The sequence below is a fragment of the Sinocyclocheilus grahami genome, unplaced genomic scaffold, assembly GCF_001515645.1.
Source record: "Sinocyclocheilus grahami isolate Dianchi unplaced genomic scaffold, SAMN03320097.WGS_v1.1 scaffold215.1, whole genome shotgun sequence".
NCBI lineage: Eukaryota > Metazoa > Chordata > Actinopteri > Cypriniformes > Cyprinidae > Sinocyclocheilus > Sinocyclocheilus grahami.
The window spans coordinates 1,712,535-1,726,210 of record NW_015505394.1 but is presented as its reverse complement, the minus strand read 5'-3'; the positions used below and the strand labels follow the sequence as shown (position 1 = coordinate 1,726,210).

The window sequence follows — 13,676 nt, the reverse complement described above, 5'->3', positions numbered from 1 at the left end:
ACGGCATCACAGTATGGTAAGGGGCATAACATTTCCGTCACAAGCTTGAGGTATTCGGCCAATCACAGCACATTAGATCGCTGGCCAATCAGAGCACACCTCGCTTTTCAGACCGATGAGCTTTGTAAAAATCGACGCGTTTCAGAAGGGCGGGGCATAGAAGAGAAACAATAATGTACAGTATGTGAAAAAGAATGTGTTTTTTTAACCTTAAACCGCATAAACACATTTCATTACACCAAATACACAAAATAATGTTCTTTTTAGCAACATCATATGACCCCTTTAAGACAAGGTAACTTCAAAATAAAATAAAAGACAACAATGACACATATTACACTGAGTACATGACATGAAACCAGGCAAACATGGAGCCAAGTTTCAGCAGAGTAAATCAGACTTCAATATCACTATTTTCAATGGCTTATAGCAACAAGAACTCATTCATTTTGTTAGCTTGTGTGCTTGCATAGCCCATAATGACTGAAGGAAGGCAAATCCATATCTAGTCTTTTGCTTTTATACTACAGTATGTGCTTTGAATAATTTAAATTCATGAGAACGTCTACCAAGTATATTTTGTACATTTCTATGCTCCCTACTATTAAATCGGCTAAAAACACATCTCTTCCATCTTTATTTGACCCTCTAACTCTAGCACTCTCTATTCTAATTATATTCTTTATAAAAAAATATAAAAACTTGCCCCTTTTAGTCTTGCACTCTATTTATTTACTAACTGCTTGTTTTCTTAAAAAAAAAAACTAACACTTGCTTCTTTAAGCTTTTTGTATTCTATTTGTTTTCTTTTTATTAATAATACAATTAACAAAAGCAAAAAAGGCCTCTAACACTAGCTTGCTCTATTCTTTTTCTATTCTATCTGTTTTCTTTTTATTTATTATATGATTTAAAAAAAACCTTGCTAGGTGTACTGTGTTAAGCTAACTGGGACTTGTTATAGTACTTGTATATCATTGCTCTTTTGTTGATTTTGATTGCTTCCATTGTCCTCATTTGTAAGTCGCTATGGATAAAAGCGTCTGCTAAATGTATATGTAAACTGCAGTATTCTCCAGCCTTTGTTTATTCATCTGGCTATACTGGTCTACAATTCGCTGTTTTATTGGCTTTTAAAATGTTCTTGTGTTCTGGATAAAACACCTGATGAAGGTAAAAATATGCATCTGTCTATTCTGTGTGCAGGAGTATGGAAGAGGTAGAGATTCCCAACATCAGCATTAGGATGTTCCGGCCCCTAACTAACCTCTCTCACATGTGAGCATACTAAAATGTTATTGTAAAACTTAGATTTTCCAATGACATATACATTTTCTCTAATTTACTTTCTTCGTTTCCCTTGATTTATTCCATTTTTTATTTTATTTTTATATACGTTGTTGAATTGTGGTCTCTATGGAGAGTTATCAGTATGTTCCAGATCTTCACATTTGCGCTCAAATTCCTTGTACACCACAGTCTCTCATGAGTCAAGACAAACACAACATAAACCTCCATTAAGCCAGAAAGTCACACAGCTCGCCCTCTGAGCGAGATACAGAGAGAGGTCATTACTGTTGAATGTAGGCTGGATGGTAGCTGTCAGTCGGAGGGTGAATGGTTACTGCATTAGAAAAGTCAAACCTGCTGGTAAATACAGCTCAGCTTGAACTCCTGATTTTTTCACAAGATTATCTTGCCTCTCTCAGCTTGAGAACTATCTTGAACTTTTCTTCCATCATATTTAATATCTCCAGAACAGATGTGTTCCCCTCTAGGGAAATGAAAATTAAATAAATAAAAGAAGCAGTAGAGTGTAGGCCTTCAGAGAGATTTTTTAATGGAATGCCATAATTTCTTTATGAGGAATCAGTCCCCTCCACACCAGCACTGAACAAAAGAACTGCCGCATGCCGAGGAGAAATGCTGTATAAAGTCTTTAGAGCTCTGAACCTCACGCTGAACCTGTCCACACTTTGATGTGGAGATGAGGTTTTCGGAATTGTTACTTTGCAGATATCAGCCGTGCTAGAAATTCACTTTTGATCTGAGACTCTAGCAGACTGTGACAGTAATATAAGGTTAGCACTGCATTTTACAAACCTGTTGATTACTTTGATGAGGCGTAAATGTGAACAGAACTGTTTGAGTGTGTTGTAGTGAAGCACGCTTGTTTTAAGAACAGATAGAGAAACAGATCCTCTGTTTGGGCTGAAGTGGTTGATTGTGCAGCAGGGTAAATGTTCATTTAGATACAAGTATTAGGTAAAGGTTTTTATTTGAACATGTTCAAGCATGTTTTCTTAGATTCTGTCATAATTTACTCATCCCCATTAACTCATCCTAAATGATTTTTTTTTTCATATGTGGAACACAAAAGATGAATTTGTAGGTGAATATACTGATGATTCTTTTCCATATAATTAAAGTGAATAATAATAAAAGTGGTTCATATGACTTATGTGCTATATCTGAAGCCATATCAAAGCTTTGTCAAACACACTGAAATTTAAGTCATAAAAAGTGTCAAACGAAAGATAACGATGTTCAGTGTTTAATAAACAAGTAGTTTTTAATTGGATATTTCCAAAGAAATAGTTCATTCGTTTATGAATCAGACTAATCTGTTTTTCAAATATCACTTCAATGTTCATTGGATAACAGCTCAATGAGTGGATGATTTTCAAATGAATAATATTTAAAATTTTAATTTGTATGACATAAGAAGTTGCATTGACTATTTTTTATCATATTTTTATGACACGTTTTGGTCATTTCAAAGCTTGACAGCCCCAGTCCTCAGTCAATTTGTTACACTGAAAGAGTAGTCAGGATACCCTTTTGGTTCCACAGAGTTCATACAAGTTTGTAAAGACATGAGTAAATGATAACAGAATTTTCATTTTTGAGTAAAAACGTCCATTAACCAATGTTTATACGATTACTGATGAAGTATGCAATTATGTGTAAAACAACTTTGCTTTTCTATTCTCTTTTTTTTTTTTGTCATTTATGTGTTGGATAATTTCAGTTATTTTAAGCGTTTTGAGTTCTGTGGATATTCTCCCAACGTGCGGAGCTGCAAACCAAACACAGATGGAATCTCATCCTTTGAGAATCTGCTGGCAAACATTATTCTGCGTGTGTTTGTCTGGGTCGTCGCCTTCATCATTTGCTTCGGAAACATCTTCGTCATCTGTCTGCGGTCCTGTATCGCTTCAGAGAATCAACATCACACCATGGCCATCAAATCCCTTTGCTGTGAGTCCATTATACATCAAACATGAGTGTGACACAACCAATATGCAGCTCCTACTCAAACCCAGTGAAACTCAAATGATCAATCAGTCCAAATCCATTTCATGCACTAAAAAAGGGAGACACAAAACCTTTCAAACTTAAAATAGTTGTCTGACTATATCAGATAAGAGTGGCATTTCTATATATCCATAACACAAACTAAAACACCTAAAAGTCAACATAAAACAGCTTTTCACAACAGCAAAACACAACCTATTGTAATTCTGTAATACTTTAGATTAAAATAATGCTGTAATGCTTTAGACTAAATATTCAACAAGAAAAAACTAGGGTTGTGCACAAATAGTCAAATATGCAATCTGAGAGCTTATGATCTTGAGACATATGCTTCCTTTAAGGGTGTATTCACACCTGTCTTGTTTGGTTCGATTGAATCGAACTCAAGTTTGTTTCCCCCCTTGGTGTGGATCTTTTGGGCAGGTGTGACTACAGCAATCGCACTCGGCACTCGACCCAGCTGAAGAGGTGGTCTCAGTCCCGTTCCAAACAAACTCTGGTACGCTTGAGAATTTCTGTCCAATTAATGGATTACTTTAGCACACGTGTGGTTTTGTTTACAATTTCTGGTTCACTTGCAAAAAAGGCAGTGTGAAAGTGAACCACATCAAACAAAAAAAATCAACATTGTATTTTTTCCGAACCAAAGCAAGTGAACTAGCGGACTTTCCTGGTGTGAATACATCCTAAGTTTCCTCGGGGAAGAGTGCTTTAAGAACAGAAAACACAAAGCGCTGTAAGACACTTTGCTTTGCACACCTTTATCTTTGTGTTTCTCTGTAACGTCTTTGCGGCACGTGTTCTTATTCTTATCAGACTGAGGAGCCAACTTTTATGTGGATATTATTGTTTTTCTCAACATTAACATGATGTGAGCCAGTATAAACATGATAAACATAGGCCGACTTGAGTGTATGTACGTTCTGTACTGTAATTGGCACAGTCTGCTTTATTTTTTCTGTTTGCTCTGCTTAAGCTTGAATGCTTTTGTTCTTTGTGTATATATATATATATATATATATCTCAAGTTTTATTTATATAGCACATTTAAAAACAGCAAGCACGGCTGACCAAAGTGCTGAACAAACAAAGACATAAAACACAGGGCAACCCACAGATTCATACCATAAACTCACAATGAATCGAAAGCCAAAGAGAAGAAATATGTTTTAAAAGATTATTTTAAAACAGTTAAAGACTGTGCCGATCTGATATAGGCTGGAAGGCTGTTCTACAGCCTAGGGCCAGAAACCGCAAAGGCTCTATCCCCTCTATGCTTTAACCGTGATCTGGGGACAGAGAGAAGTCTTTGATCACCAGACCTCAGATTACATGTAGGATTGTATGGACAAAGTTGATCAGACAGATAGCTCGGTGCCAGATTATTTACAGATTTAAAAACATAAAGAAGAATTTTAAATTCATAGTAACGTGATCAAATTTACGTTGTCCTTTGAGGAATTTAGCAGCGGCGTTTTGTACTAGTTGGAGACGAGCGATGGAAGATTTAGAAATGCCGAAATAAAGAGAGTTGCAGTAGTCCAAGTGAGATGTAATGAGCGCATGAATAGCAATCTCTAAAGTTTTCTCAGAGAGAAAACATTTAATTTTGGAGAGAAGATGTAGCTGAAAAAAACTAGAATTAATAACCGCATTTATTTGTTTATCAAATTTGAGACTCTGATCCCAGAACACACCTAGGTTCTTGACGTAAAGGGAGCAAGGTAGTCCAGATCGATACTTCTGCTCCCTGAATTTTCTCTGGGGCCAAAGACTCATTCAAAAATAAGACATTTTGAGAAAACCACGTTTTCACATGCTATACTATATATATATATATATATATATATATTAGTGTGTGTATATATATATATATATATATAGTATAGCATGTGAAAACGTGGTTTTCTCAAAATGTCTTATTTTTGAATGAGTCTTTGGCCCCAGAGAAAATTCAGGGAGCAGAAGTATCGATCTGGACTACCTTGCTCCCTTTACGTCAAGAACCTAGGTGTGTTCTGGGATCAGAGTCTCAAATTTGATAAACAAATAAATGCGGTTATTAATTCTAGTTTTTTTCAGCTACATCTTCTCTCCAAAATTAAATGTTTTCTCTCTGAGAAAACTTTAGAGATTGCTATTCATGCGCTCATTACATCTCACTTGGACTACTGCAACTCTCTTTATTTCGGCATTTCTAAATCTTCCATCGCTCGTCTCCAACTAGTACAAAACGCCGCTGCTAAATTCCTCAAAGGACAACGTAAATTTGATCACGTTACTATGAATTTAAAATTCTTCTTTATGTTTTTAAATCTGTAAATAATCTGGCACCGAGCTATCTGTCTGATCAACTTTGTCCATACAATCCTACATGTAATCTGAGGTCTGGTGATCAAAGACTTCTCTCTGTCCCCAGATCACGGTTAAAGCATAGAGGGGATAGAGCCTTTGCGGTTTCTGGCCCTAGGCTGTAGAACAGCCTTCCAGCCTATATCAGATCGGCACAGTCTTTAACTGTTTTAAAATAATCTTTTAAAACATATTTCTTCTCTTTGGCTTTCGATTCATTGTGAGTTTATGGTATGAATCTGTGGGTTGCCCTGTGTTTTATGTCTTTGTTTGTTCAGCACTTTGGTCAGCCGTGCTTGCTGTTTTTAAATGTGCTATATAAATAAAACTTGAGATATATATATATATACACAAAGAACAAAAGCATTCAAGCTTAAGCAGAGCAAACAGAAAAAATAAAGCAGACTGTGCCAATTACAGTACAGAACGTACATACACTCAAGTCGGCCTATGTTTATCATGTTTATACTGGCTCACATCATGTTAATGTTGAGAAAAACAATAATATCCACATAAAAGTTGGCTCCTCAGTCTGATAAGAATAAGAACACGTGCCGCAAAGACGTTACAGAGAAACACAAAGATAAAGGTGTGCAAAGCAAAGTGTCTTACAGCGCTTTGTGTTTTCTGTTCTTAAAGCACTCTTCCCCGAGGAAACTTAGGATGTATTCACACCAGGAAAGTCCGCTAGTTCACTTGCTTTGGTTCGGAAAAAATACAATGTTGATTTTTTTTGTTTGATGTGGTTCACTTTCACACTGCCTTTTTTGCAAGTGAACCAGAAATTGTAAACAAAACCACACGTGTGCTAAAGTAATCCATTAATTGGACAGAAATTCTCAAGCGTACCAGAGTTTGTTTGGAACGGGACTGAGACCACCTCTTCAGCTGGGTCGAGTGCCGAGTGCGATTGCTGTAGTCACACCTGCCCAAAAGATCCACACCAAGGGGGGAAACAAACTTGAGTTCGATTCAATCGAACCAAACAAGACAGGTGTGAATACACCCTTAAAGGAAGCATATGTCTCAAGATCATAAGCTCTCAGATTGCATATTTGACTATTTGTGCACAACCCTAGTTTTTTCTTGTTGAATATTTAGTCTAAAGCATTACAGCATTATTTTAATCTAAAGTATTACAGAATTACAATAGGTTGTGTTTTGCTGTTGTGAAAAGCTGTTTTATGTTGACTTTTAGGTGTTTTAGTTTGTGTTATGGATATATAGAAATGCCACTCTTATCTGATATAGTCAGACAACTATTTTAAGTTTGAAAGGTTTTGTGTCTCCCTTTTTTAGTGCATGAAATGGATTTGGACTGATTGATCATTTGAGTTTCACTGGGTTTGAGTAGGAGCTGCATATTGGTTGTGTCACACTCATGTTTGATGTATAATGGACTCACAGCAAAGGGATTTGATGGCCATGGTGTGATGTTGATTCTCTGAAGCGATACAGGACCGCAGACAGATGACGAAGATGTTTCCGAAGCAAATGATGAAGGCGACGACCCAGACAAACACACGCAGAATAATGTTTGCCAGCAGATTCTCAAAGGATGAGATTCCATCTGTGTTTGGTTTGCAGCTCCGCACGTTGGGAGAATATCCACAGAACTCAAAACGCTTAAAATAACTGAAATTATCCAACACATAAATGACAAAAAAAAAAAAGAGAATAGAAAAGCAAAGTTGTTTTACACATAATTGCATACTTCATCAGTAATCGTATAAACATTGGTTAATGGACGTTTTTACTCAAAAATGAAAATTCTGTTATCATTTACTCATGTCTTTACAAACTTGTATGAACTCTGTGGAACCAAAAGGGTATCCTGACTACTCTTTCAGTGTAACAAATTGACTGAGGACTGGGGCTGTCAAGCTTTGAAATGACCAAAACGTGTCATAAAAATATGATAAAAAATAGTCAATGCAACTTCTTATGTCATACAAATTGAAATTTTAAATATTATTCATTTGAAAATCATCCACTCATTGAGCTGTTATCCAATGAACATTGAAGTGATATTTGAAAAACAGATTAGTCTGATTCATAAACGAATGAACTATTTCTTTGGAAATATCCAATTAAAAACTACTTGTTTATTAAACACTGAACATCGTTATCTTTCGTTTGACACTTTTTATGACTTAAATTTCAGTGTGTTTGACAAAGCTTTGATATGGCTTCAGATATAGCACATAAGTCATATGAACCACTTTTATTATTATTCACTTTAATTATATGGAAAAGAATCATCAGTATATTCACCTACAAATTCATCTTTTGTGTTCCACATATGAAAAAAAAAATCATTTAGGATGAGTTAATGGGGATGAGTAAATTATGACAGAATCTAAGAAAACATGCTTGAACATGTTCAAATAAAAACCTTTACCTAATACTTGTATCTAAATGAACATTTACCCTGCTGCACAATCAACCACTTCAGCCCAAACAGAGGATCTGTTTCTCTATCTGTTCTTAAAACAAGCGTGCTTCACTACAACACACTCAAACAGTTCTGTTCACATTTACGCCTCATCAAAGTAATCAACAGGTTTGTAAAATGCAGTGCTAACCTTATATTACTGTCACAGTCTGCTAGAGTCTCAGATCAAAAGTGAATTTCTAGCACGGCTGATATCTGCAAAGTAACAATTCCGAAAACCTCATCTCCACATCAAAGTGTGGACAGGTTCAGCGTGAGGTTCAGAGCTCTAAAGACTTTATACAGCATTTCTCCTCGGCATGCGGCAGTTCTTTTGTTCAGTGCTGGTGTGGAGGGGACTGATTCCTCATAAAGAAATTATGGCATTCCATTAAAAAATCTCTCTGAAGGCCTACACTCTACTGCTTCTTTTATTTATTTAATTTTCATTTCCCTAGAGGGGAACACATCTGTTCTGGAGATATTAAATATGATGGAAGAAAAGTTCAAGATAGTTCTCAAGCTGAGAGAGGCAAGATAATCTTGTGAAAAAATCAGGAGTTCAAGCTGAGCTGTATTTACCAGCAGGTTTGACTTTTCTAATGCAGTAACCATTCACCCTCCGACTGACAGCTACCATCCAGCCTACATTCAACAGTAATGACCTCTCTCTGTATCTCGCTCAGAGGGCGAGCTGTGTGACTTTCTGGCTTAATGGAGGTTTATGTTGTGTTTGTCTTGACTCATGAGAGACTGTGGTGTACACTGTTATCATTTACTCATGTCTTTACAAACCTGTATGAACTCTGTGGAACCAAAAGGGTATCCTGACTACTCTTTCAGTGTAACAAATTGACTGAGGACTGGGGCTGTCAAGCTTTGAAATGACCAAAACGTGTCATAAAAATATGATAAAAAATAGTCAATGCAACTTCTTATGTCATACAAATTAAAATTTTAAATATTATTCATTTGAAAATCATCCACTCATTGAGCTGTTATCCAATGAACATTGAAGTGATATTTGAAAAACAGATTAGTCTGATTCATAAACGAATGAACTATTTCTTTGGAAATATCCAATTAAAAACTACTTGTTTATTAAACACTGAACATCGTTATCTTTCGTTTGACACTTTTTATGACTTAAATTTCAGTGTGTTTGACAAAGCTTTGATATGGCTTCAGATATAGCACATAAGTCATATGAACCACTTTTATTATTATTCACTTTAATTATATGGAAAAGAATCATCAGTATATTCACCTACAAATTCATCTTTTGTGTTCCACATATGAAAAAAAAAATCATTTAGGATGAGTTAATGGGGATGAGTAAATTATGACAGAATCTAAGAAAACATGCTTGAACATGTTCAAATAAAAACCTTTACCTAATACTTGTCTCTAAATGAACATTTACCCTGCTGCACAATCAACCACTTCAGCCCAAACAGAGGATCTGTTTCTCTATCTGTTCTTAAAACAAGCGTGCTTCACTACAACACACTCAAACAGTTCTGTTCACATTTACGCCTCATCAAAGTAATCAACAGGTTTGTAAAATGCAGTGCTAACCTTATATTACTGTCACAGTCTGCTAGAGTCTCAGATCAAAAGTGAATTTCTAGCACGGCTGATATCTGCAAAGTAACAATTCCGAAAACCTCATCTCCACATCAAAGTGTGGACAGGTTCAGCGTGAGGTTCAGAGCTCTAAAGACTTTATACAGCATTTCTCCTCGGCATGCGGCAGTTCTTTTGTTCAGTGCTGGTGTGGAGGGGACTGATTCCTCATAAAGAAATTATGGCATTCCATTAAAAAATCTCTCTGAAGGCCTACACTCTACTGCTTCTTTTATTTATTTAATTTTCATTTCCCTAGAGGGGAACACATCTGTTCTGGAGATATTAAATATGATGGAAGAAAAGTTCAAGATAGTTCTCAAGCTGAGAGAGGCAAGATAATCTTGTGAAAAAATCAGGAGTTCAAGCTGAGCTGTATTTACCAGCAGGTTTGACTTTTCTAATGCAGTAACCATTCACCCTCCGACTGACAGCTACCATCCAGCCTACATTCAACAGTAATGACCTCTCTCTGTATCTCGCTCAGAGGGCGAGCTGTGTGACTTTCTGGCTTAATGGAGGTTTATGTTGTGTTTGTCTTGACTCATGAGAGACTGTGGTGTACAAGGAATTTGAGCGCAAATGTGAAGATCTGGAACATACTGATAACTCTCCATAGAGACCACAATTCAACAACGTATATAAAAATAAAATAAAAAATGGAATAAATCAAGGGAAACGAAGAAAGTAAATTAGAGAAAATGTATATGTCATTGGAAAATCTAAGTTTTACAATAACATTTTAGTATGCTCACATGTGAGAGAGGTTAGTTAGGGGCCGGAACATCCTAATGCTGATGTTGGGAATCTCTACCTCTTCCATACTCCTGCACACAGAATAGACAGATGCATATTTTTACCTTCATCAGGTGTTTTATCCAGAACACAAGAAAATTTTAAAAGCCAATAAAACAGCGAATTGTAGACCAGTATAGCCAGATGAATAAACAAAGGCTGGAGAATTTACATATACATTTAGCAGACGCTTTTATCCATAGCGACTTACAAATGAGGACAATGGAAGCAATCAAAATCAACAAAAGAGCAATGATATACAAGTACTATAACAAGTCCCAGTTAGCTTAACACAGTACACCTAGCAAGGTTTTTTTTAAATCATATAATAAATAAAAAGAAAACAGATAGAATAGAAAAAGAATAGAGCAAGCTAGTGTTAGAGGCCTTTTTTGCTTTTGTTAATTGTATTATTAATAAAAAGAAAACAAATAGAATACAAAAAGCTTAAAGAAGCAAGTGTTAGTTTTTTTTTTAAGAAAACAAGCAGTTAGTAAATAAATAGAGTGCAAGACTAAAAGGGGCAAGTTTTTATATTTTTTTATAAAGAATATAATTAGAATAGAGAGTGCTAGAGTTAGAGGGTCAAATAAAGATGGAAGAGATGTGTTTTTAGCCGATTTAATAGTAGGGAGCATAGAAATGTACAAAATATACTTGGTAGACGTTCTCATGAATTTAAATTATTCAAAGCACATACTGTAGTATAAAAGCAAAAGACTAGATATGGATTTGCCTTCCTTCAGTCATTATGGGCTATGCAAGCACACAAGCTAACAAAATGAATGAGTTCTTGTTGCTATAAGCCATTGAAAATAGTGATATTGAAGTCTGATTTACTCTGCTGAAACTTGGCTCCATGTTTGCCTGGTTTCATGTCATGTACTCAGTGTAATATGTGTCATTGTTGTCTTTTATTTTATTTTGAAGTTACCTTGTCTTAAAGGGGTCATATGATGTTGCTAAAAAGAACATTATTTTGTGTATTTGGTGTAATGAAATGTGTTTATGCGGTTTAAGGTTAAAAAAACACATTCTTTTTCACATACTGTACATTATTGTTTCTCTTCTATGCCCCGCCCTTCTGAAACGCGTCGATTTTTACAAAGCTCATCGGTCTGAAAAGCGAGGTGTGCTCTGATTGGCCAGCGATCTAATGTGCTGTGATTGGCCGAATACCTCAAGCTTGTGACGGAAATGTTATGCCCCTTACCATACTGTGATGCCGTACATTCAACAGTAATGACCTCTCTCTGTATCTCGCTCAGAGGGCGAGCTGTGTGACTTTCTGGCTTAATGGAGGTTTATGTTGTGTTTGTCTTGACTCATGAGAGACTGTGGTGTACAAGGAATTTGAGCGCAAATGTGAAGATCTGGAACATACTGATAACTCTCCATAGAGACCACAATTCAACAACGTATATAAAAATAAAATAAAAAATGGAATAAATCAAGGGAAACGAAGAAAGTAAATTAGAGAAAATGTATATGTCATTGGAAAATCTAAGTTTTACAATAACATTTTAGTATGCTCACATGTGAGAGAGGTTAGTTAGGGGCCGGAACATCCTAATGCTGATGTTGGGAATCTCTACCTCTTCCATACTCCTGCACACAGAATAGACAGATGCATATTTTTACCTTCATCAGGTGTTTTATCCAGAACACAAGAACATTTTAAAAGCCAATAAAACAGCGAATTGTAGACCAGTATAGCCAGATGAATAAACAAAGGCTGGAGAATACTGCAGTTTACATATACATTTAGCAGACGCTTTTATCCATAGCGACTTACAAATGAGGACAATGGAAGCAATCAAAATCAACAAAAGAGCAATGATATACAAGTACTATAACAAGTCCCAGTTAGCTTAACACAATACACCTAGCAAGGTTTTTTTTAATCATATAATAAATAAAAAGAAAACAGATAGAATCGAAAAAGAATAGAGCAAGCTAGTGTTAGAGGCCTTTTTTGCTTTTGTTAATTGTATTATTAATAAAAAGAAAACAAATAGAATACAAAAAGCTTAAAGAAGCAAGTGTTAGTTTTTTTTTTTAAGAAAACAAGCAGTTAGTAAATAAATAGAGTGCAAGACTAAAAGGGGCAAGTTTTTATATTTTTTTATAAAGAATATAATTAGAATAGAGAGTGCTAGAGTTAGAGGGTCAAATGTACACCTAGCAAGGTTTTTTTTAAATCATATAATAAATAAAAAGAAAACAGATAGAATAGAAAAAGAATAGAGCAAGCTAGTGTTAGAGGCCTTTTTTGCTTTTGTTAATTGTATTATTAATAAAAAGAAAACAAATAGAATACAAAAAGCTTAAAGAAGCAAGTGTTAGTTTTTTTTTTTAAGAAAACAAGCAGTTAGTAAATAAATAGAGTGCAAGACTAAAAGGGGCAAGTTTTTATATTTTTTTATAAAGAATATAATTAGAATAGAGAGTGCTAGAGTTAGAGGGTCAAATAAAGATGGAAGAGATGTGTTTTTAGCCGATTATTGAAGATGGCTAAGGACTCAGCTGCTCAGACTGAGTTGAGCAGGTCATTCCACCAGGAGGGAACATTTAATTTAAAAGTCTCTCATAGGATGGCACAATAAAGCGATGTTCACTTGCAGAACGCAAGCTTCTAGAGGGCACATAAGTCTGAAGTAATGAATTTAGGTAAAGGGGTGCAGAGCCAGGGGTGGTTTTGTAGGCAAACATCAATGCCTTGAATTTAATGCGAGCAGCTACTGGTAGCCAGTGCAAATTGATAAACAGAGGTGTGACGTACATTCTTTTTGGCTCGTTAAAATTAATCTTGCCGCGTTCTGGATTATTGTAAAGGTTTGATAGAACTGGCTGGAAGACCTGATAAGAGAGCATTGCAATAGTCCAGCCTGGACAGAACAAGAGCTTGAACAAGGAGTTGTGAAGCATGTTCTGAAAGAAAGGCCCTGATCTTCTTGATGTTGAATAAAGCAAATCTGCAAGACTGGGCAGTTTTAGCAATGTGGTCTGAGAAAGTCAGCTGATCATCAATCATAACTCCAAGGTTTCTGGCTGTTTTTGAAGTAGTTATGGTTGATGTGCCTAATTGGATGGTGAAATTGTGATTAAATTATGGGTTTGATGGAACCACAAGCAGTTCTGTCTTGGCAAG

The 13,676-nt window shown here is 35.7% G+C and overlaps 1 protein-coding gene across 1 annotated transcript in view; it reads right to left on the bottom strand.

The window, feature by feature from the left end:
• LOC107596199 (relaxin receptor 2-like) overlaps nt 1-13,676 on the bottom strand; it is a 48,806-nt gene that overhangs the window by 9,447 nt on the left and 25,683 nt on the right. The window contains exons 14-15 of the mRNA XM_016286879.1: nt 12,062-12,133; nt 7,076-7,305 (exon numbers count right to left, since the gene is read on the bottom strand). Coding sequence (XP_016142365.1) covers nt 7,076-7,305; nt 12,062-12,133 — 302 coding nt within the window. The remainder of the gene's footprint in view (nt 1-7,075; nt 7,306-12,061; nt 12,134-13,676) is intronic.